The 22237-nt window shown below is 39.9% G+C and overlaps 1 protein-coding gene across 1 annotated transcript; it reads right to left on the bottom strand.

Annotated features, from left to right (window-relative positions):
• Window positions 1-17815: 17815 nt before the first annotated feature.
• On the bottom strand, window positions 17816-20001 carry LOC307030316 (general transcription factor II-I repeat domain-containing protein 2B-like). Its single transcript, XM_079666658.1, has 2 exons — window positions 18711-20001; window positions 17816-18507 (listed from the first exon to the last, which is right to left on the bottom strand). The coding sequence occupies exon 1, from the start codon at window positions 19984-19986 to the stop codon at window positions 18715-18717; it is 1272 nt and encodes a 423-aa protein (XP_079522784.1). The 5' UTR covers window positions 19987-20001; the 3' UTR covers window positions 17816-18507; window positions 18711-18714.
• Between the last annotated feature and the right edge of the window lie 2236 nt (window positions 20002-22237).

Raw genomic sequence — 22237 nt, 5'->3', positions numbered from 1 at the left:
AAGAGTGTTTTTTATAGCAATTGATCGCATCCGCGCTGCTGCGCCAGTCAACAGAGCGTGCGTGTGACATATTTAGTAGCAGGATGTGCTCCGAAAAATAGGGCTCCCCGAAAGCAAATGGGTAATTCGAAAACTGACAGAGCTCCCTCTATACAAATCAAACTGTAGACGGTGTGAAAGCACCTATTGTTTTAAATAATGGTCGGAATGTGACCTGTGAGCCTTCTGAATTACCGTGGGACAGCACATTCTAAACTAAAATGGTCAATCAATAAAGTAACATCTTATCTATTCTTAATAATATCTTCATATTAATAATAATAATAAATCATACAGTATGTGTCCGAAAGGGAGCAGGAGGAAGCAAACACAAAAATATACTGCATATTAAAGCAAACGATTGTAAAGGTTAAAGTATGAGCATAACAAATAAAGAAGTGTAATGTAAACATTTACATTATAATTATGATTATTTAATATATAAAGACTATATATTATTGAATTACAAGATTAGATACACTTTAGTTGATCTAAAATATTGATGTGTTCAAATGCTCTTCAAAACACAACAAAAAGTCCATGAAACTTGTCTTTCTGTATTTGTGAATGAAGCGCCATCTCCTGGTTAAAACCTGAAATTGGCAACGCCCTCTTGGAAAATAGTGGGAGGGCTTAACATTCCTCTATACTGGTCTTTGGCAGGCCGTAGGCAGGAAGCTGTAAGCTGGAGTCCGAAATTCAGTGCTACATCTGTATGTAATATTTAATGCAGCCGAACCGTGTATTACAATGCCGTTATGTGATGACTTTCAAAGAGAAAAGCAAGCACACTCGGAATAAAGTATTATTATTTTTATTAAATGTTTTCGGATTTCACATTGCATAAACACCATATCCCAATGTGCATTGCGGCTAAAACATCCAAACACAGAGCTTCAACGATAGCTGAGGATTATGGGTAGTTCGATGTTTTAGCCTAACAAAACCTCTGAAAAAGGAAATGTGTCTCTCAGAATCGAAAGAGAAAAACCTACGGGAAAAGTGTACACAATTTAAAACAATTAATGTTCTGTAAATAACAAGGAAAAACTGTTTTTTAGTGGATGAGTACTGCAGATATCACTGTGTAATCATTTGACAGTGAGGGGAATAAGGTTTTATTATGAAAACTTCGAGACCGGAAATACTGTTTGTGAGGGTTGACGCCAACTTTACATGGATGCTGCCCTCAATAGAAATGAATAGGGGGAAAGACGTAGCATATACACGTTCTCCAGGCGAGACCTCAAATCATCTTCGTAATATCTATCAAACTATAGATCCTACCCATCCACTGGATGGGGATTCTAAAAGTGCAATATGTGACCCGCTCTATCGAAATCAGTCGGAAGTCGCAACGGCTCATTTCAAAATAAACGTGGATTTGCGTAAAAAAATAGTTTTTCGGGGTTCAGGTGTTTTGTTTGATTTTAAATGAACAAAGTCTTGGCTTTCAGAATATACATTTTTTATTTCCAAAATCACACAATAAATACATGTTTGAAGCTTATAAAAGGGAAGAAGACAGCTCTCCCTCTCACTACTGCTGTTCCATAGCGCCGCCCCCCCCCCCCCCCCCTCCGGCTGAAATTATGAATGTAAGCGTATAGTAATCATAGATAACACGGCAGGGTCCGTTACAGTTTGTTTTCATCTGATTTCAAATAAACAAAGTCTTGGCTTTCAGAATGTTAAACTTGTTTCGGCAAATTCAGATGATAAATACAACTTTGAAGCTTGTAAACGGCATAATTACAAGCGGAGAACGGGGTAAGTTAACGTCACAGCAGGCATAACAACAGCCGGTGTTTCTGGTGAGTGTTTTCCCCGGGAAACAAACACAACACACACAAACGCAAAAATACACACACACACACACACACACACACACACACACACACACACACACACACACGCACACACACACAACACACACTCGCGAGCTTCCCCCAGACCAGTAATCCAAACCAAAATATCTTCCCTCCTTACTATTTTGATCATTTGCTCCGCTAATAATCAATCAGATCAATAGATTCCAGAGAAGAGAAAACTTTGAAGGCCTTTTTCTCAAAATGATGACTCGGTGACAGTCATTATATAATGTGACATATTTTGCTTAATATTTGGAGTACAAAAACAATCCCAATATCATTAGAAAGCTAGGAATCTCCTCTTTCCAACAGTGTATACAACTCAAAATGTATCTTCGGGTCAATGCGACTGATTTCGATGGAGCAGGTCACATATACACTTCTCGCTAGAAATCTAATCAAAAAGCATTTTAATGGCCAAACTATCCTACAATTAAGGATTTTCCAGAGAGGATTATTTGTGAATAAACGACCCACCGGAGCATTTGCAGTCAACGAGAGCACTAGAGGTCGAAAACCTTAAAACGTGATTATAGGTCGTAATAAGCGCTTGAACAATCGACCTATTTGGTCGTATGAGTTGGAGGACTTGTTGATTGCTGCATGTTGTAAGTTTAATCAGAAAGACAGCTTTAATTGGGAATAAATCGTTGAACCCTCTGTATTTACAGTGCAGGAGGTTCCTCATGCCTCTTCAGGTTTTTCTCTGTTGTCCATCAGAAAGCCATGTAGTTTCTTGGACCTTACGTTAAGGAAAACTGGGAGTAAGTTACAAGCAACAGCGAACATGAAATTCAACATGTTCTGAAACCTCCAAGCAAAACTCCATTCACTTGGGAGTTATCACAGGAGATTAGCTTAAGGCCCAGGAACATCAGCAGCGCCTGTATTACAGAGAGAATGTACTGGGAGATAAGGTATTTGTATGACTTCCATTCTCTAGCTCAAAGTGAGTGTCTCCTCCACAATGAAACGGCCCCAGGAGTGATGATGCCGGCTGCCTGAACACAAGAGAAAAATTGTTCAGGCGGAACTTCCCAATATGTTAAATGTGAGAAATCAAAGGGTCCAACAGTGCACTCTAAAAACGAATTCAGGCGACCTTTCACCTCCACTTAATTAAATGCATGGTTGCAAGATAAAAATGTGAGTTCATTGATTTAGATAAACATTTTAAGTTGCAAACATTAATTTATAAGTTGTGTTGACGTAATAATGTTGGTAATTACATCAAATTAATATTGTGTGTAATTTGAACTCTGATTTCTGCGTTAATTCTCTGAAAACTAAATTCAAATTGTAATAAGTAATGCAATTGGCTTGATAACTTAATTGTTCTACACCTTGAGTTAAGGATTTCAAGTCCACTCCCACTTAACATGCCTGGACAAGTTCCGACAGTTAAGACAAATAGAAATATACAAAGGACATTTTAAGGTGAGTGTCATCTTTTGTTGTTCAAATACAGTAGATAGCCTTGTAGTTGCACTGTATAGGCAAATTGCTGTTTGACCAAAATTAGCAGCCTTTGAACTGTGAATAGTTATGTGAGAGAATACAAAGTAGAGGCTACTGTGAGAGTAAAAAATACTTTGGTTACTATTGTGATATCGCTTTTTATTAAACATGAATCTCGGTGAAGCAGATCAAGGACATGCTTCTTGAGGTAGGATCGTTATTTAGAGTTGTCATGGAAATGCAAGTTGTTGGCAGTCACCCATTCAGAATATATTAATTTAGGTAGTTTCTCTTTTTTTCCTTTTTCAAAAATAGCACAATACAATTGAAGTACGCAGAGAACTATAGCCATCCGCTGCCTTGTCGTGTACCTTGGAGAAAAGGAAGAGGACCTTTTCAAGGAGTTTAGCGACGTAATTCAAAATCTTGAAAAAAAATAAAATCCATGGGCACATTGACACAGGACAAAAGCACTGCTCTCTGTCAGTTGCATTTTGAAGCATATTGCACTTTTGGCCACACCCCGATCAATAATATCTTAGCAACGTTCAGCATGGATAGGTGTTGACAGCAATAGCATGGGAAAAGGATTGTTTCAAATGTGACAAGTGGCTTTTGCTCTTCACTTAACCAGTTCACATATTGTTTGGAACCTGCAAAAAAAAGATGAGAAGGTACACTAAAACTTGCACGGTTGTGATTGAAAAAAATCTGTCCACATGCATTTAAACACGAGGCAAAGTACTCAAAAGCACCTCTGTGCGTCTTCAGGACCACATTGCCATGGTGACACACACATGCAGACTCAATAGGTGAAAACAATACCAGCGTTGCTTTAGCAGCTGGTATTAATGGCTCTGAATTCGCGAAGAGCGACAGTTTAAAAAGTATGCAATTACCTAAGTCATTATCTCGAATGCGCTAACCTATTATTTAATGTGCTTCAAAAGGACATGAATATCGCCTTCATCAGTGACCGGTCCACCCCAGGATCTGACCATACGATGGCAACCATCGTGGTCGAGGGAAACAAATGAATGAGCAAGCGTTCTGCGTTAAATGTGTTCATACTGTTTGAAATAATGAATGTCTGCAGTGTAAACCTCTTTGTTACATCCTTTGTCAAATTGATGTGTGTGATCTGCAGATTGATGGCCATTGAGAGTTTGTTTCTGTAGTTCTACAAAAACTTTACAGATTTTACATATTTGGCACTGGTTTTAAATATGCAAAGGCCTCGAACTTCGTTGTGATAGCAGCATTTATTTTCTGTGTCCCCATTTCCCATGGTAACATGGCTAATGTGTTTATTTATTATTTGTGGGGCAATTTTTATTTGTGTTATTTATCTTTTTTTTCAAGATTTAAATGAAGCTCAGCGCAAGTTCTTTCAGGAAGACTGGGTGTATATACATTCACTCCGCAGCTGCATATAATCAGCTCATCACAGGCGTTCTCTTTAACCTATTACATTTCATCTCAATCTCCAGCAGCCAATCAACGTGCTGCAGCCACACTATGAAATGGTTCTCCTCTCTCCTGCAGTCAGCTGTGATTTCAGGTGTTCATGCACCTTATCATATGCCATGTGTCAATAAATGTTCAAACTAAATTAATTCTCTCCTGATTGAAATATCATATGTTGAAATAAACAACTGCAGTTCAAAATAAAAAGTGAATTGCCTAATATTTTTGGTGTGGAATCAATTAATTTCTTTCTTTAAAGGCAAAAACATGAAAAAGCTAAGAAAAAAACTATTGAATACAATATACCTGGAGCAACTTAATTTATAAATGGTTGTCAACTTAAAAACGTGTGTTCACAATGATGGTAATTAAGTACATACAACTTAAAATTCCTCTTAAATCATACGGTAAAACAAGTTGGAACAACTTAATTTTTGGAGTAATCAACTTCCAAACTTGTGTTTATGCTACCAATCATTAAATAAGTGGTAATTAAAAACACCTCTGATTGTAGAGGAAAAGCCTTCTCCCCTAACTCAAATAACTTTGTTGCTTTAAGACAATTTCATTAGAAGTTGTCTTAACTCAATAAACATTGATGCAAACTGTTGCGTTGATTTTCTTTGTTGAGTCAAGGCATTTGTTTTTAGAGTGTGACTGGTGTTGCCCCATGGTGCTGGTACGCAAGTGCAATGGTTCAATAAAGTTCTGTTGAGGTTGTTAGGAGCTCAGAAACCTTTCAGCAGCTCATCATCATCTGCAGCAGGAGAGGGGGGGGGTTCCCAAACTTTTCAGCCCGCGACCCCTAAAATAACAGTGCCAGAGACTGGCGACCCCCCTGTCGACGGGGGAGTTTTCCGCACTCTCGCGGGAATATCTCCGCAATGGAGCGATCTTAATTAATCGATTGCATGATATAGCCCAGCGCAACACCTCCGTCGAGCATTTTGCCACTTGTTTGTACCATTTTCAGGCGATTTGTAATCTGTTCTAGAAAAACGATGTGTTTTTTAGGATTTCAAGAAGCATATAGAAAAAACAATGGATGTATTTTATGAACATGTATCCATGCTGAAAGTAGATTTAGATGTGTTAGGAGTGAGATAGAGATTATTATCTAATATATCCATCTGGTGAAGCATTGCATGAAAACTGTTGATGATCAGAGGCTGTTGTTGGGGCTGCATAAACGTTTTTTTTATTTTTGTTTTGTAGACAGACCATGCAGGCCTCAGAGAGTTAAACTTGGGCCTGCGACCATAGTTTTATTGTATTTTGTTTTGAAAATCAACAGCGGAGGTTTGTGTCGTACTACATGCGGTGTATTCTGCATATCTCTCAGTCGCCAACAATCTGTGAGTCTGTTGGCTCGGACATAAACTCGTGTTTAAAATAATACTACATAATAAATGTAGTCTACATTTCACAATAAGAGGTGTAAAACCTGAGAGGATTTTAAATCGCATTTGAACTAAATGCTTATACAATCTGTAGTTGTATTTGTATTGTTGATTTAATGTGTGAACGAGGCGATATAGAGAAGGTTAAGCTGTCATTATTAGGCTGTAATTTATTATATACTGTTGGAATGGGTAAGCAGGCCTATTGTTTTTGGATATTTGTGGAGTTAGGTGGTCCATGAGTGTTTTTATTGCTTAAGTGGTCTTTGGTATGAAAAAGTTTGAGAAACACTGCGCTAGTGGATTGTCAAAGGGGGAGCCTCGTTGCGGGGAAATTATACAGATGGCTAGTCCGCCCCTGAAAATGTCTATGCAAACGTTATTATTAATAATAATTTAAAAATTAAAAAAATGAATCAATTTTTTTTTATCCATTTTTTTTTTTTTTTTTTTCCATTTTTATTTTGTAATCATCTCGCGACCCCCACTCGGGGTCTCGCGATCCCCCGGGGGGTCGTGACCCCCACTTTGGGAACCCCTGCCTTAGAAGAGCAGGACTCACAGCTGACCTGAAGAGGTTGAAGGTGAGTGGAGGCAGCTGTGACGCTGGCTGGCTACAGAAGCTTTATTTCAGCCTTTTCTGAGTTGATCAGTTCCCTGAGAAGTCCCCTATACAGACAGGAGGCCAAACACATAAAACCTATGAATCTCCACAATCGATCTTCAAATTATGTCGTTTTTAAAATTGAGTGAGCAAGAATTCTCCCATTCCGGTATATAAAGCTGTAACTCGCAAAGCATAATGTTTACATTTAAAGTCAGCTTTCTCCAGTTAAATTATTTTTTGAACGTCATGTAAACATGAAAGCTGGTTTCTGTAATAAGGGCAAGAATGACAGAAACATGGTTTCCCCAGCAAGAGTTCTGCCATGTTGACAGATGAGCAGTTGTATTAGAAGCTCAGAACATGTGAGCATCTGTAGGACAGAAGCCCAGAGACAGGGAGAGCATCAGCTCGGTAAAGGAGAGAGCATAACACATGTCATCCTGATGTCACACACACACACACACACACACACACACACACACACACACACACACACACACACACGAGAGGTGGCAGAGCAGAGAGGCTGCCAGGTACCCAGTGCAGAGGGAGCAGTTTTGAGGTTAGGTGCCTTACTCAAAGGCACCTCGGCAGTGGCCTTGGAGGTGAACTGGCAGCTCTCCAGCTACCAGCTCACTCCATCTTTTTTTTTGGTCTGAACGGGACGTGAACCGGCGACCCTTTGGTTCCAAGACCAAGTCCCTACGGACTGAGCAACTGTGCCGTAATACAATCTCAGGAAAAACTGACTTATTAAGAAATGTACAGTAAGCAGGTGTCTACTATGTATGTAGACAAATTCTCCAATTCCATTGTTGGTGAATTTGGAGAACATCATTTCCTGCAGGGTGATTGCAGGGGGGGCAGCACATTCTGGTTCAGTTGCACACCTAACTAAGCTAAACAAACTGGATTCAAACCAGGTTGAGAGGGTGCACCGGCCCCTGAACAACAGAATCACAGTGGAGTGTTGGTAAGACTCTCTGAAGAATGATTGCTAGGATACTCTATGATAGTAAAATATATATAAAATACAATGTCTGTCACCCACAGAAAAGCACTTTAAACTTGCAGCTGGTGTGTTGTTCAAGTGTTCTGTAAGTTTGTGTTGTCATGTCTCTGCAAGGCCTCTTCTCCCAGGGACACACCTTTAGATGTGAAGTTCAGGTACACATGATAATTGTGGGAATTGCGGGGGAGTACTGTGGAATGAAAGGTAACACATACCAAAACGGTGACAAAGCACAGGTAGCTGCAAAGTGTGTGTGTGTGTGTGTGTGTGTGTGTGTGTGTGTGTGTGTGTATGTGTGTCTACCGCCATTACCAAACAATACATGGAGGACTTAGGTAAGCAATCATTGCGTGCCTCTCACACCCACAGTGTGTGACCTATTTCTGCAGGGTTAAACATCCACAGGCCCATAAAGCCACAGGTTCCTCTGGACCTGCTGCTCTGAGCACGAGGTGTGTCTAACTGGCTGGCAGCAATTACACTAATAACATATCTAAAAGTTGTTTGTTGGGCATTTTGACATCAATAAATTGTAATCACTGTACCAAGAAGATATTTTGTAAAACACGGCTGCACCGCACAAACCATGTTCTTTTGAATGTGGCCTTACCTGTAGCACCCCTATAGGCCAACACACCAAATGTATTAAGCAGGATTTGAGCTAAATGCTAATGTCAACTAAATGCTAATGCCAACATGCTAACATGGCTTCAATGACAATGTACACAGGATGCCGCTAGACAGGTATGTTTATTGTATTTACCTTCAATCTTACTTGAGTGTGTTAGAATGCTAACATTTGCTAATTAGCAACAAACATTGAAGTAGGTTAAGTCTTAGCTGTCACACCGAGAATTCTGCATATAAAGATCGTTCAAGTCTATATAAATATGTGCAGGAACACAAATATACTGTAAAGTTGTTATACTTTAGTTTTTCTCCAAAACAAATTGGTGCTACATTCATGCACAACACATAGTCACAGTAAAAAAAACCGATGCCTCAAATACAGTAAATGGAAAGGAACACTTTGAGGGAAAAGAAATACAAAAGATGTCAGATTTCTGTATCTTACTTTCAAAACGTTTCAAATTTAATTGCAAATTGGGTGCATGGATGAAAATGTGTTCCGAGTTTTGGAGATTTGAGCTCAGGAGTTAATATATAATAAAATAAAATAATTGTTATGTTTTATTTTAGTGTGTAAAAAAACCTGTAATATGACATTTTGTTACATTATTTTTAGTTTGTTGCCTTTCCTGACTTCATGTGCCCGAGCTTCTTGCTGTTGTTAACTGTGTTCGTTATTCTCCCGACCAGGAGAGAAGCTTTAAAATAGGAGACTAAATGGAGTCTCTGTGAAAGTTCAATTGGGTACTTTAATTTAAAAAGGCGCGGTAGTGTTACAGACAGAATATTGTTCAGTCAGACAAACAGCTGTGATCTGGCTCTCCTCGATAGGGAAGAGAAGAGAATGGATCTCTCCTCCGGTGCTGTTTATATATCCTCTGCTGGCTCCTCCCCGCCAGACGGCTCGCCTCGTCTCCAATGTCCGTTATTGCATTTAAACAGAGGATAGGTTCTTTTCACATTCAATATATGCTTAACACGCCGTTTCTCCTCATATTCTCTTTCATCACTTTTCATTTAACACATTCTAAACGCTGTAATCAATACTCTAAACAATACTTCTCGGCTCGTTTGGTTTCCGGTCATTCCGGATGTTGTCACATGCTACTCTCGTCTGTAAACAATAATGTATTCAAATAAACTGTACTTTCATTTAATATTCAACATGGTAGTACCTCGACATCTATAGTTGTAGTGTTAAATCCGTAGGTTTTGGTTTGCACCACTCCATATCATTTCGCTACTCAATTCACCTCTTTAGGAAATCGTATATTAGCCACATGCTAAATGCTAACCGTAGATGAAGGATTTTCAGAATAAAAGCTTAACTGCTTGTGCACAAGAATTTCTGGTTTTTCAGTATAAAAGAGCATTAAAACTGACGGCATGTTTAAACTACATTTCCCCATTAAAACATTGATTTTAATTTCTAACAGTCCCTCCTTACACACCTAAAAGGTGTGTATAATACTGAAATCAATGAGTTATTCATCTGAAATTTGCATATTACATATCTCATATTAACAAACATACAATCAAATGGAATGGTTTTACAGCCGGCTTTACAAAAATACAAAATAAATTCTTGTCTGTGTTCAAACATAAAAGTTTTCCCTTGTGCATAACTTCTAGTGTTTACATTCAATATCATTCTTCAAAATAGCAGCAATGGCTTGGTAAAAGAACATTTCTTCGTCCCTCCTTTCACAGAAACTGTTCTCATACCACGCTCAGTGTTAAGGCACTTGTTTTTACAAAGTGAAAAGAAATAAACCATTTTAGAATAGCAATAAAATAGTAAAGTCAAATAAAATAGACCATCTTGGTATAGTATAAAATAAATTGAAAATAAAAATACACTATCTTGGAATAGTATAAAATAAATTGAAATGGATTCACTCCATTTTAGCATTTTATTTTGCTCACTTCTTCACATGATTTCATAATGTAAAGAATCACATCAGCTGGACATTCATTGATCAATCTCATCTCCGAACATCCATATCATTTAAACTAACTCATCATTGTCATCAACATCTGAATACGGGGGTGGGTCGTCTTGTTCTGCTAGCATTTGTAATTATCTCCTCATGAGAAATTTACCCTCCCTCCTTTCATACCATTTAAGGTATGAAAGTAATATGTTCTCTAGAAGGGGCCGTCGTGATCAATCGGTACGTTCTACTCTGGGGTACGGCATTCTAGACAGTCATTTCTGGGAGAAGATTTTGGTCAGTTACAACAGTTGTAGAGTTTCATCACTTAAAAGTTCCTTCTCATTACTGGTGGTCTGTTCTAATGCAGTGATAAAGTCCCTGAAATGGTGTGAGAACCAGTGGAATATCAATAACTCATTATACTCATTTATTTTCAATTCTTGTCTACTTAAATAGCTATGCTAACCCCTTTAACAGAACCTTGGGTGCTAGAGCATGTGATAATTACTCCCTCCTTTAACAATAACTTTAAAACAGAAGTCATTTCATTAATGGTTTGCAGTTCAATTCAGGAATTTACACCTATGGCAGATATGTTTCTCCTTTAAATAACATCTCTAAAAGTCAGGTCATCACTGATTGAATGGATGACCTTTAGGAGCTGGTGGCGCTTGTCTTTTAAAACTCATACTCTGGTGCCGTGCGCTCCCTCTGAAGCTGCAAGTAAGATTTAAAACATCTGCAGGGTGGGTCGAGCGACCCCTTCTCCCTGAACGATATTTGTTGTAAAATATGCACCATCACAATGAGTGATCCAAGGCCCCCCATGTATTACTCCCAATTATATTAGTTTTTTTAAATTAAAATGTGCAATCTCTCTTTTGTCTTTTTAAAACTCTACATCTTGGACAAAAAACAACTGTTATTTCCACCCTAATCTTCCCTCCTGAGGTAATAACCATGCTACAATGGAGAAATCAATACTCTAGATTGGAATACTATCTTTGGCTTGGTACTAGCTCTACCTTTAACATTTTCCATACAAATAAAGTAACAAATTAAATCTTACCCACATTCACACATGAATAAAAAAAACTCTTAAAGAATAATTTGTTCATATGATGAAAAGATTGAATAATATGTTCTACCCTCAGTGTGTTTTTAGGGTTATTTAATAGTTTCCTCTTTCTTTCTTTATAAATTCACCAATTGATTAATTCATGGCTAATAAACCTTTTTCTTTACGTATTTCTCGTTGGTGAATAAGTGTGTTTATGTGTAAACTCACTCACTCCCGTTTTCCTTCTCTCCCCCTCTGGTTGTCAAGCCACGACCCCCTCACGTTCTGCCGGACCATGCCAACTCCTCCGTCCTGTCCTCTTCTCCGTCCACCTTCTCCTCAGTCCATCTGCGCTTGGACCCTTCCGCTGTAACTCTTTTCAGTGTCCCATTTGCTTTGCTTTTCATCTCCTCCTTTAGTCTCTACTTTGTTGCATGGAGGGCGTATTCTGCTCTCATGTCCCACACTCTGCTCTTGTGTCCAAATCTTGTGGCTCAGCTTGGAACTTCATGTCCTGTGGGGGACCGATGAGAGTGTGCCTTTTTATGTCACCTGTAGTTCTGGATTCCTCAGGTGGAGATGGTTCTGGATAAAGTCTTGTCATTGTTGGTTCAGCTCTGCTTCTCTGTCTGTTCGATGGAGGAGGAGGAGTCTTCCGTGGTGAGGTCTTTTGTCTGCTTGGAAGTTGGGGTCGTAGCGTTCTGACAGGCGGAGAGATAGAGAGAGAGAGATCTCGGGACGCATTATCTATAGTTAACACACTGAGGTAAAATAAATCCAATCTTTCCCACTCTATTTTCCTAACCATACTATCTTTCTTTGATGTTAAATGTCATCTAAGCCCAGTTAATGTTTTCTAATAATTGTACAATATCCCTAAACATTGTTTTCACCCACTGTAACATGTTTACTCCAATTAACTCTTTCAGGAAACCACTTTCTTCCATAAATTTAAATACCTAGTTGCTTCAAGCACCACATATTTCACACACTATAAAGGAACGTCTCCATATTTTCTCCATCACTTTAAATCTCACTGTTATTTAGAACATAAGTAACTTTGGTGACTGGACATATCTGCAATGTCGCCACTGTCTGCTAGGAAATTTTGTTCATAGAGTTTGTACGTACAAAGCTATACTTTTGGGTTAGTAGCCTGTTTCAACTGTAATCATTTTCAATAATTCTACTCAGGTCACCGGTCGGTTGTTCATAAACTTAACAGGGGGTGTTTCTGGTACAGACTAAAACATGGATCCAGTGTATTTAGTGATTCCCCTAATCTGTAAATCCCCATCACTTACATATCCCGATCACTTAAACCCATCTCATCATTTGATACAAGAACTGCATATAGGGGGGTGAATCATCTTGATTATAACCGCCTCTTGTTTGGGAACGAGTATTTCTAACTCCTCCTCTTGTTGCTCAGCTGATCTTTTGGCTCTGAGGATAAGTGAAAGTCTGTGAAACACAGCTGGAGTCTTGTTAGTGATGTGGGCATTCCCTATGAGTGAACTAATGGTTCCATGTTTTACTTGATATTGTACTCCCCATCCAACCAACAAGGTGCCAAGTGTAATGAGCACAATCAACAATGCTATTCTGACTCTTATCCCTAGGGGACCCCACAATTGGTTTGGCTTTGTTCTCGTCATCATCTCTATTTTAAACCTGGTTGTGTCCGTTACAGAATTTAAATAATGAGTCCAAAAATAACATACAAAAAAATTGGAGTCTTTTTCAGATGTAAAACAAAAAAATAGGTTTTCACATTAATGTACAATCTATAAAAATCTATAGACAATTTGTCTTTTGAGCTGTTTCTATCTTTATCTTATTTCTATTTATTGTTTTGTTCCAGCTCTGCCAAATCAGTCCTAACTCCCAATAATGTTCTGGAAGTCGCCAGTGAAGGGTGACAATGTGTGAGGTGGTGTCAATTTGCTCCTTTTTCTTTACCTTTAAACCGGAGCGCATGTGAAGTTTGTTACAACCTTTCACGCTTCCGTCCACCGGGGATGAGCCCACTGTCTTTTGTGAACTTTCACCCTCACCCAATCACCTGGCCGAACAGGAGTCTCTTCTGGTGTCTCGTCTGGTATCTCTGTAGTTTTCCTAGCCTGCTGTGTAGACAAAACTTGCATAATATTACTCAGAGTTCTGACATATTCATCCACTTCTATTTGTCTAATATCTAAAACTGGACCACTCCCTCCTTGGAGAAGGCCCAAGCTTTGGCATACCTCTTGTTGTTTTATGACCTATTGTTGACTACATGTTATTATTTATTAACTACGTCACTGAAATCAACATATCTGTATAATCATGACACTCCCTCCTTTGAGCATAAAGTGCTCAATTAATATTGCAATGATTACCCTATTCTGAACAGGACATGTAAAACCCATAACGTTGCATTAAATAAATATAACTTCTCCGTGTACCCACAAGGCGTACAAAAATATCATATGATGTATGGCTTTCTGATGGCATAAATGCATATTCACAAAACATTTCCCATTAGCACTTCTAATAGTTTACTTGTTTCAATAATGGCTTTGTTTCAATAATGGCTTTTGTCATGGCATTATGCATCATCGTTGCTGCGAAAAACAATACCCCTGGTGTCGCTAATGCGTCTCAATAACTCTAGGATTAGAGGATTGGTTGACACTGCTGAACTAACATATGATAAAATAATCTGTCTCCAAACTGGAGGGAAAATATGAACTATTCTCACAGAGGGTGACCTGCATGAAGGGCTGGTGCTCCTCACTCATAATGAGATATTGCCTTACGCACTACACTATAAATCAGTAAAGTTACTCAAGAATAAATAAATAAAGACTGATTCTTGAAACTGTTGTAAAAACCCTACAACTTCTTCATCAGTGTTATGTTATTTAATCTGCGGCTCATGCCTTAAAACAGATACTTCAGACCGATTATAAAATTGTGTTTATGAGAAAAATGTAATCTGACTCCATAAATCACATAATTGTTTGATTAAAAACTGCACTTCTGGCTAAGAATAAATGAAGTTCCCCTTTAAACACAGCCCCGGTCTTCTGACGGGGTCTATCTATGTACTGGCTGGAAAATGTTGGGCCAGTCTCTGTCGCTCCGTCACATCTTGACCTCACTAGTTGTGTGGACACAATAGTTTTCTGTGTGGGGGAACAACATCACTTGTAATCTGTATCCTTCTCATAATTACAAAAATAGTCTGCTAAATGTTCTACTCTGCTACTTCTAATTGGTGGATGCTCTGTGTAAATGCAAATTCAAAGCAAAAGGAGCAAATTGAATTTGCATTTCACGAAATGGCGATTGCCCTGTCTTTGTTTTTCCACATGTGGGGTGTAAACAAGATGGCACCCGATTATTTCGCACTCTGACCTGTAGACAAAGAGATTTGTCCATGCGGCTCTCAGGTGGGAGTTTAAACAATGGCGAGGTGATCTTTAAAGGAACCGTAACAAAGTAACCCACTGGTGTGGTATTATAAACCCTGAAATCCAAGCCAAAAAAACACTTAGTTTAAAATAACAACATTTCTATCTAGCTTACTATGAAAAAAATGGGCTTTATCTTATTGATATCATCACTTAAAGTTAGGAACCCTTACGCACTAGCTATAAACCTGTTCACGTAATATTTGACTTTATAGTCGACTATGGGCTTTATCTTATTAATATCATCACTTAAAGTTAGGAACCCTTACGCACTAGCTATAAACCTGTTCACGTAATATTTGACTTTATAGTCGACTATGGTTAACTGTTGCTATTTGGACACGCCAAACTGGGACTAATATGGAGACCTATCAGCCACTGATAATAGACCGTCGTCTTATTACTGCACTGCTGCTGTACCTCCGATTACCGTAACCCACCCGCAATATATTTTTTTAAACAGAACAGTTTTAACCACTGATTAAGGCTTAGACCTTAACCAAGCCTTTCTTGAAAAGGACTTTCTTTAAAGCACTGACTTCGGTCTTAACCCTCAGTTGATTCACTATGCCCCGCTGGTTTTCACTTACTCGGCCCTTAACCGATTCGCTATGTCTCCAGATCTTAACAAAAAATCGTTAAATGGGCTATATACCCTTACGTCATAGGCTAAATAACTATTAACGTAACAAGAGACACCCATGTGAAAGCAGCAAGGCACCTATCCGAAGTACAATGTCCACACACTATATATTTAAAATTCAACACCCACACGTGGTTAATAGCATGCAGGGTTAATGGAACAAAAGAAAGTGTGAACTCACCCTGCTTGTGACAAAACAACGCCTCGTGGTTTTAGAGTGATTATTTTATCAATTTGGGTTGTTTTAACATTAAAATGCACAGCTATTTTCAGGATCAGCCGGCTGCCATCAAACACACAAATATAACTTTGCCTAGTTTAACTAGTGAAGAATCTTTGTCATAACAGGCATCTTCTTACCGATTGATTTGAGCTCTTGTGTGTCGAATGGCTGCAAGCGTCTCCAGGAAACAGCCGGTTGGTTTTCTCTCCTCGGTCAGCGAGATCACGTCAGGGAACTCACCAGATTGTTAACTCTGTTCGTTATTCTCCCGACCAGGAGAGAAGCTTTAAAATAGGAGACTAAATGGAGTCTCTGTGAAAGTTCAATTGGGTACTTTAATTAAAAAAGGCGCGGTAGTGTTACAGACAGAATATTGTTCAGTCAGACAAACAGCTGTGATCTGGCTCTCCTCGATAGGGAAGAGAAGAGAATGGATCTCTCCTCCGGTGATGTTTATATATCCTCTGCTGGCTCCTCCCCGCCAGACGGCTCGCCTCGTCTCCAATGTCCGTTATTGCATTTAAACAGAGGATAGGTTCTTTTCACATTCAATATATGCTTAACACGCCGTTTCTCCTCATATTCTCTTTCATCACTTTTCATTTAACACATTCTAAACGCTGTAATCAATACTCTAAACAATACTTCTCGGCTCGTTTGGTTTCCGGTCATTCCGGATGTTGTCACATGCTACTCTCGTCTGTAAACAATAATGTATTCAAATAAACTGTACTTTCATTTAATATTCAACATGGTAGTACCTCGACATCTATAGTTGTAGTGTTAAATCCGTAGGTTTTGGTTTGCACCACTCCATATCATTTCGCTACTCAATTCACCTCATTAGGAAATCGTATATTAGCCACATGCTATATGCTAACCGTAGATGAAGGATTTTCAGAATAAAAGCTTAACTGCTTGTGCACAAGAATTTCTGGTTTTTCAGTATAAAAGAGCATTAAAACTGACGGCATGTTTAAACTACATTTCCCCATTAAAACATTGATTTTGATTTCTAACACTGTCTGCAGGGCTTTGTGGGGGTCCTGTCCTGATTTTGCCCGAGCAGGACAAACTCAGCTCATTGGTCAATATAGCATACACTGAGGAAGTGATGACCTCAATTGACTAAATGTGCCAGCAACACTGATCGGGCATCCATAAAGAAGGTAACATACTGCCCTTGAAGATGGGGTATTGGACTCAATTCAATATAATTAGCTCAAATACAGATGCAACAGTTGGTAAGAACCAGACACAAAAAAAGGATGGCTCGGTAACAGAGCTCTGTTACCACGGTCCAACCGTACGATAACTAACACAATGAACTGCTGCTGAGTGAGCAAGCTCCTCTACAGTGCATGACAAATATGAGAGGCTAAATAAATTGTAGGACTCCAAATAAACAGGCCATTCTCTGAGGTGAGTGTGTGAGTGTAAGTGTGTGTGTGTGTGTGTGTGTGTGTGTTTGTGTGTGTGTGTGTGTGTGTGTGTGTGTGTGTGTGTGTGTGTGTGTGTGTGAGAGAGAGAGAGATAGTGTGTGTGTGTGTGTGTGTGTGTGTGTGTGTGTGTGGGGGGGGGGGGGGGGGGGGCAGTACAAACAAAAGTTCTGAATGGCCTGGCTTTCTCCCTCCAAATAAAAGACAGCGAGCGAGTAAAGGAGGGATGAATAGGAGAAAGCAAAGTAAGAGAGGCGGCTGTGTGCTGCTCCGGCATGCAGCCTGTGAATTACCACAGCAGATGGTGTGTGTGTGTGTGTGTGTGTGTGTGTGTGTGTGTGTGTGTGTGTGTGTGTGTGTGTGTGTGTGTGTGTGTGTGTGTGTGTGTGTGTGTGTGTGTGTGTGTGTGTGTGTGTGTGTGTGTGTGTGTGTGAAACACAAAGGGCCCAGGAAGTGGCGGATGAGTGGCATGCAGAGGCGCGAGCCACAAGACCAGGGGTCCCCAAACTTTTTTCTCTGGGGGCCACATTATCGTTCCTGACTGTGATGAGGGGCCGGGATCGATCATGTGGGCTGTATACTAGGCCACTGCCTGTTATAGCCATAATTTCTAGCACAAAATAGTTCATCATTACAAGTGATTTGCAAAAGAAGTGAGTACTTCACATGTTTTTCAATTTGAAATACCACAGGTATTCCTTTTATTTTCTAATAACAACCATGTAAAAATAGCAAGGAAAGGTTAGAAAAACATGGTGATTGACAGTTTATGAGTGATACAATAGAAATGGTAGGCCTATATTACAGTGAGATGAGAAATCATCAAGACAAGAAACTTGGTGAACAATATATCAACTAACCAACTCTTATTTGTATATTCAGGTGAGATTTTTTTTGTTCAAGGTGAAAATGCAATGAGCACCCAAACACTTTTACAGCACAATTATCATCCCTTTGAAATAGGAGATTGAGATGAGGGGCAGTGCATAAAGAGGAGAAAGAGGAGAGAGAGGAGAGAGAGGAGAGAGAGGGAGAGAGAGAGACAACGATGGAGAGGCAGATGCTGAGAGAAGAGATTGGGAGGAGAGACTGAGCAGTAAACCCTCGGCAGGTTAAACTAGAAGAGAGTAACAGAATGGGAAGTCAGCAATATGTGCAGTAGGTGAACTGAATTGGTACTTGTAGCCAGGGTGGAAGGAAGGATGGATGGGCAGTGATCTTTGAGGTCAGCAGTTGCAGTCCCCTCTCTTGCTGCCTGGAAACCTGGCATAAAGGGATGACATTGGACACATTCAGTAAATTATTTACAAATATGCTGCCTGTTGTTCCTTGTGATGTGATTTTACAAATACAGTGTAACATTATTCATTAAAATTCATTAAAAACATTAATCATATTTCATCAAAAAATCATAGTTCATGTTTACAGCCATATAAAATTGTAATAGTTAAAATCAGTATATTTACCATATCAGTGTGAACTGTGTGCTTGCTTCTGGCTGGTGAGAAGTCCGATGTCTGGGTGTAGCCTAGTGGTTGCCAGTCTCAAAGTTTGATGCAAATGTTCATCTGAGAGTCTGTTCCTCGTTGGATTTTTTATTTGCTTCATGCGGGAAAACGTCTGCTCGCAGGTGTAGGTGCTGCCAAAAACGGTACACATCTTCAGAGCATGTTGTTTAATGTTTGGGTAAGTGCCCTCTGGTAGCTCAGCATAGAACTCAAGGAGGTGGTCAGGCTTGAATGCGTCTTTAAGGACATCACAATTCTGCAGCTCGGCTAGTTCAAACTGAAGAGAGGGAAGTGCGTCGTCAATGTCAGCAGCAAAGGGGTTCTGGAACAGACTTATGTCTTTGTTGTTGACATGAAGCTCACGGAAGCGCACACTGAACTCTCGCTGCAGCATCTCCAGGGCATCTTTGCACTTCGCGACTGGGAAAGGGGCGGCTGGTTTCTCGGCGCAGTAGCTTTGGGTGGCAGGGAGATGTGTGAAGTCCAGCTTTTGGACCTGTCGCACAAGGAGCTGCAGTTTGACCTCGAATGCTTTTATGTGGGAATACATGTCGCTGATGAGATTCCCTTTGCCTTGGAGCTGTAGGTTGAGGTGGTTCAACAGTTCAGTCACATCAGTTAAAAACGCGAGGTCCCATTTCCACTCCGGGTCGGTCAGCTCCCGTACCGTTTCACCTTTAGACTGGAGGAAGGTGTTGATTTCGGGCAGCAGGTCGTAGACACGGCGCAATACTTTGCCTCGACTTAACCACCGGATTTCGGTGTAGTACAGCACATCCTGGTGAGCAGACCCCAGCTCGGAGAGAAAGGCCTGGAACTGCCTGTGTTTCAGCCCATTTTTCCGGATGTAGTTGACACAGTGCACAACCACCTTCATCACAGACGCCCACTTCAAAACTTTGCAGCACAGCGCTTGCTGGTGAATCAGGCAGTGGACTTGAATCAGTGGGGCGAGACCTCGTTCCTCGAACTCGCCGTTCAAGCGCCCTACTAGACCCCTCGTAGATCCGACCATGCTAGGCGCACCATCTGTAGTGACACTGGCAAAATTAGCCCATTGCAGACCAAGTTCGCCCATTGTTTTGCACACTTCGACAAAAAGGTCTTCTCGAGTTGTTGTGCCTTTTAGGCTTCTCAGTGATGCCAGCTCCTCTGACACTTCAAAACGTGTGTTGACTCCACGAATAAAAATCAACAGTTGTGCCGTGTCCTGTACGTCATTACTTTCATCCATGGCTAAAGGAAAACACTTGAATTCTGCGGCTCTCTCTCTCAGTTGGTCAAACACGTTTCCCCCCATCTCCTCAATTTGTCTCGTCATCGTTTGTGCTGAGAGACTCACCCCACGGAAGGCATCTGTCTTCTCGGGACACACCTCCTCAGCCACAGCCAGCATCATGGCCTTCCCGAATTCTCCGTCTGTGAACGGCTTGCCGTGGGTAGCCAGTAGGTTAGCTACTTTGTAGCTAGCTCGGACAGCAGCCAGGTTGACCCGGGATTGACGAAGGAAGGCATCCTGTTGAACAGCTAGTCCGCCTTTCAGACGCCGAACCTTATCATCTCTCGCTAGCCCGCTCAAGCTAGCATACTCTCTGTGCCGGGTTTCGTGATGGCGGCGAAGGTTGAATTCTTTAAACACGGCCACATTTTCTTTACATATAATACAAATGGCACGGTCCTTCCATGGAACAAAAAAATAATCCTTGGTCCATTGTTCTTTAAAAACCCGACACTCTCTGTCAATTTTCCTCACTTTACTGCACGCCATTACACTGCTGTTCAACTGTAGCATAATATTTTCTGCGCATGACTTCGATCAGCTTGTAAGGTGGCGGAAATTCGGTCATAAACATACGTCATAAATAATACAGACACACATATTAAATTATATAAAATATAAATGGTTAATAAAAAAATATTTTAGTGTTAAAAAAACAAGATGCAAATGTAACAGATGTCAACCAGAACGTTACATAACGTTGCTTTTAAAGCGTGATAGAGGCGCTGGCGATCTGATTGACAGTTCCACTGTTTGGCTCATGGCCACTACCAGAGCCGCTCTGGCCACTACATACTGACGGCCTCGAGTTCTAATCTCAGGTGACGGAATGAACAGCGATTACCGCCCTCGTTTGGAGAGTCATGTTATTATTTCACAAAACAAGTTGGACAACTAAAATAAAATATTTAAAAAAATACTTTATAATTTTTTTCTTTTTTTTTTTTTCTTCTTTGGGCCAGTTCAAATGGTGAGGTGCAGAGAGGTGGAGGGCCGGTCAAAGGGGCGTGGCGGGCCGTATGTCTGGGGAACCCTGCACAAGACCTACCGTCAATCACAGCGACTGTGTGTGTGTGTGTGTGTGTGTGTGTGTGTGTGTGTGTGTGTGTGTGTGTGTGTGTGTGTGTGTGTGTGTGTGTGTGTGTGTGTGTGTGTGTGTGTGTGTGTGTGTGTGTGTGTGTGTGTGTGTGTGTGTGTGTGTGTGTGAGAGTGGTGGCACACACTATCTGCTGCCATCTCTCTCACTGCCATAGCTCACTCATACAGACCAATACACTCACTGGATGTCAGATAAAACAAAGAAGTTCTGTATTTCTTCAAGACATTTCACAATGCTCCATCTGATCGTAGAGAGCAAACTGTGACACCAGGTTAAAGTCCTTCTGTCACAATGTGATCATCTGCCAACTCTGCCAAAACCAGGTTCAATTATAAACTGTCCAGTATAATAAGCGTACACATTACCTTGAGTAAATGTTTGCCACTCATTTAATTTTTATTTCATTCATTTTCATCTTATTTAATTTTGTATCATTTTATTTGTGTTCTTATTATCCCATGGGTTCTATCTGTGTTTCTGTCTTCAGAATCAGAATCAGAATCAGAATACCTTTATTAGTCCCACAGAGGGGAAATTTGCAGCGTTACAGCAGGAAAGAGCCAAAGACAGCTTAGTGTTGCATATCTTAAATGCGTTAAAAAAGTACTAAGTTATAATATAATAAACAACAACACAACAATATGCTAAAAAAGTACTAATGTATAATATAATAAACAACAAACAATATTACAAAAACAAATCAAATCTACAAATCAAATCCTGTAGCAGTTATTGGATTTAGCAGCCCGGTATATATTACAGTTATTAAAGATGGCATATGTATATAAAGTATATATTGCACATAAAGCACATATTGCACATAGTTTGACAGTATTTAACAGCAGCAAGTTACACAATTTACAAAATACAAGATACATACCCTGTAACAGTAACAAGGGTTTAGCAGCCAGGTATAAATTACACAGTTATTAATGGCATATATATATATTGATTGATTTAGTGGCCAGGTATAAATTACACAGTTATTAATGGCATATATATATTGCACATATAACACATATTGCACAAAGTTGGTTTTTATTTAGCAGCAAGGGGTGTTATAGTCTTGTTGTGGTGTGTGTGTAGGAAGGTCTACTAGGGGCAGTG

This window comes from Notothenia rossii (genome assembly GCF_949606895.1).
Source record: "Notothenia rossii genome assembly, chromosome: 2".
In the NCBI taxonomy this organism is placed as follows: domain Eukaryota; kingdom Metazoa; phylum Chordata; class Actinopteri; order Perciformes; family Nototheniidae; genus Notothenia; species Notothenia rossii.
Note: the sequence above shows the minus strand (reverse complement) of the source record. Positions and strands in the feature narration are given on the sequence as shown.

Coding starts and splice junctions, on each gene's coding strand:
- LOC307030316 (XM_079666658.1), bottom strand. CDS start 19,986: ATGGATGAAAGTAATGACGTACAGGACACGGCACAACTGTTGATTTTT.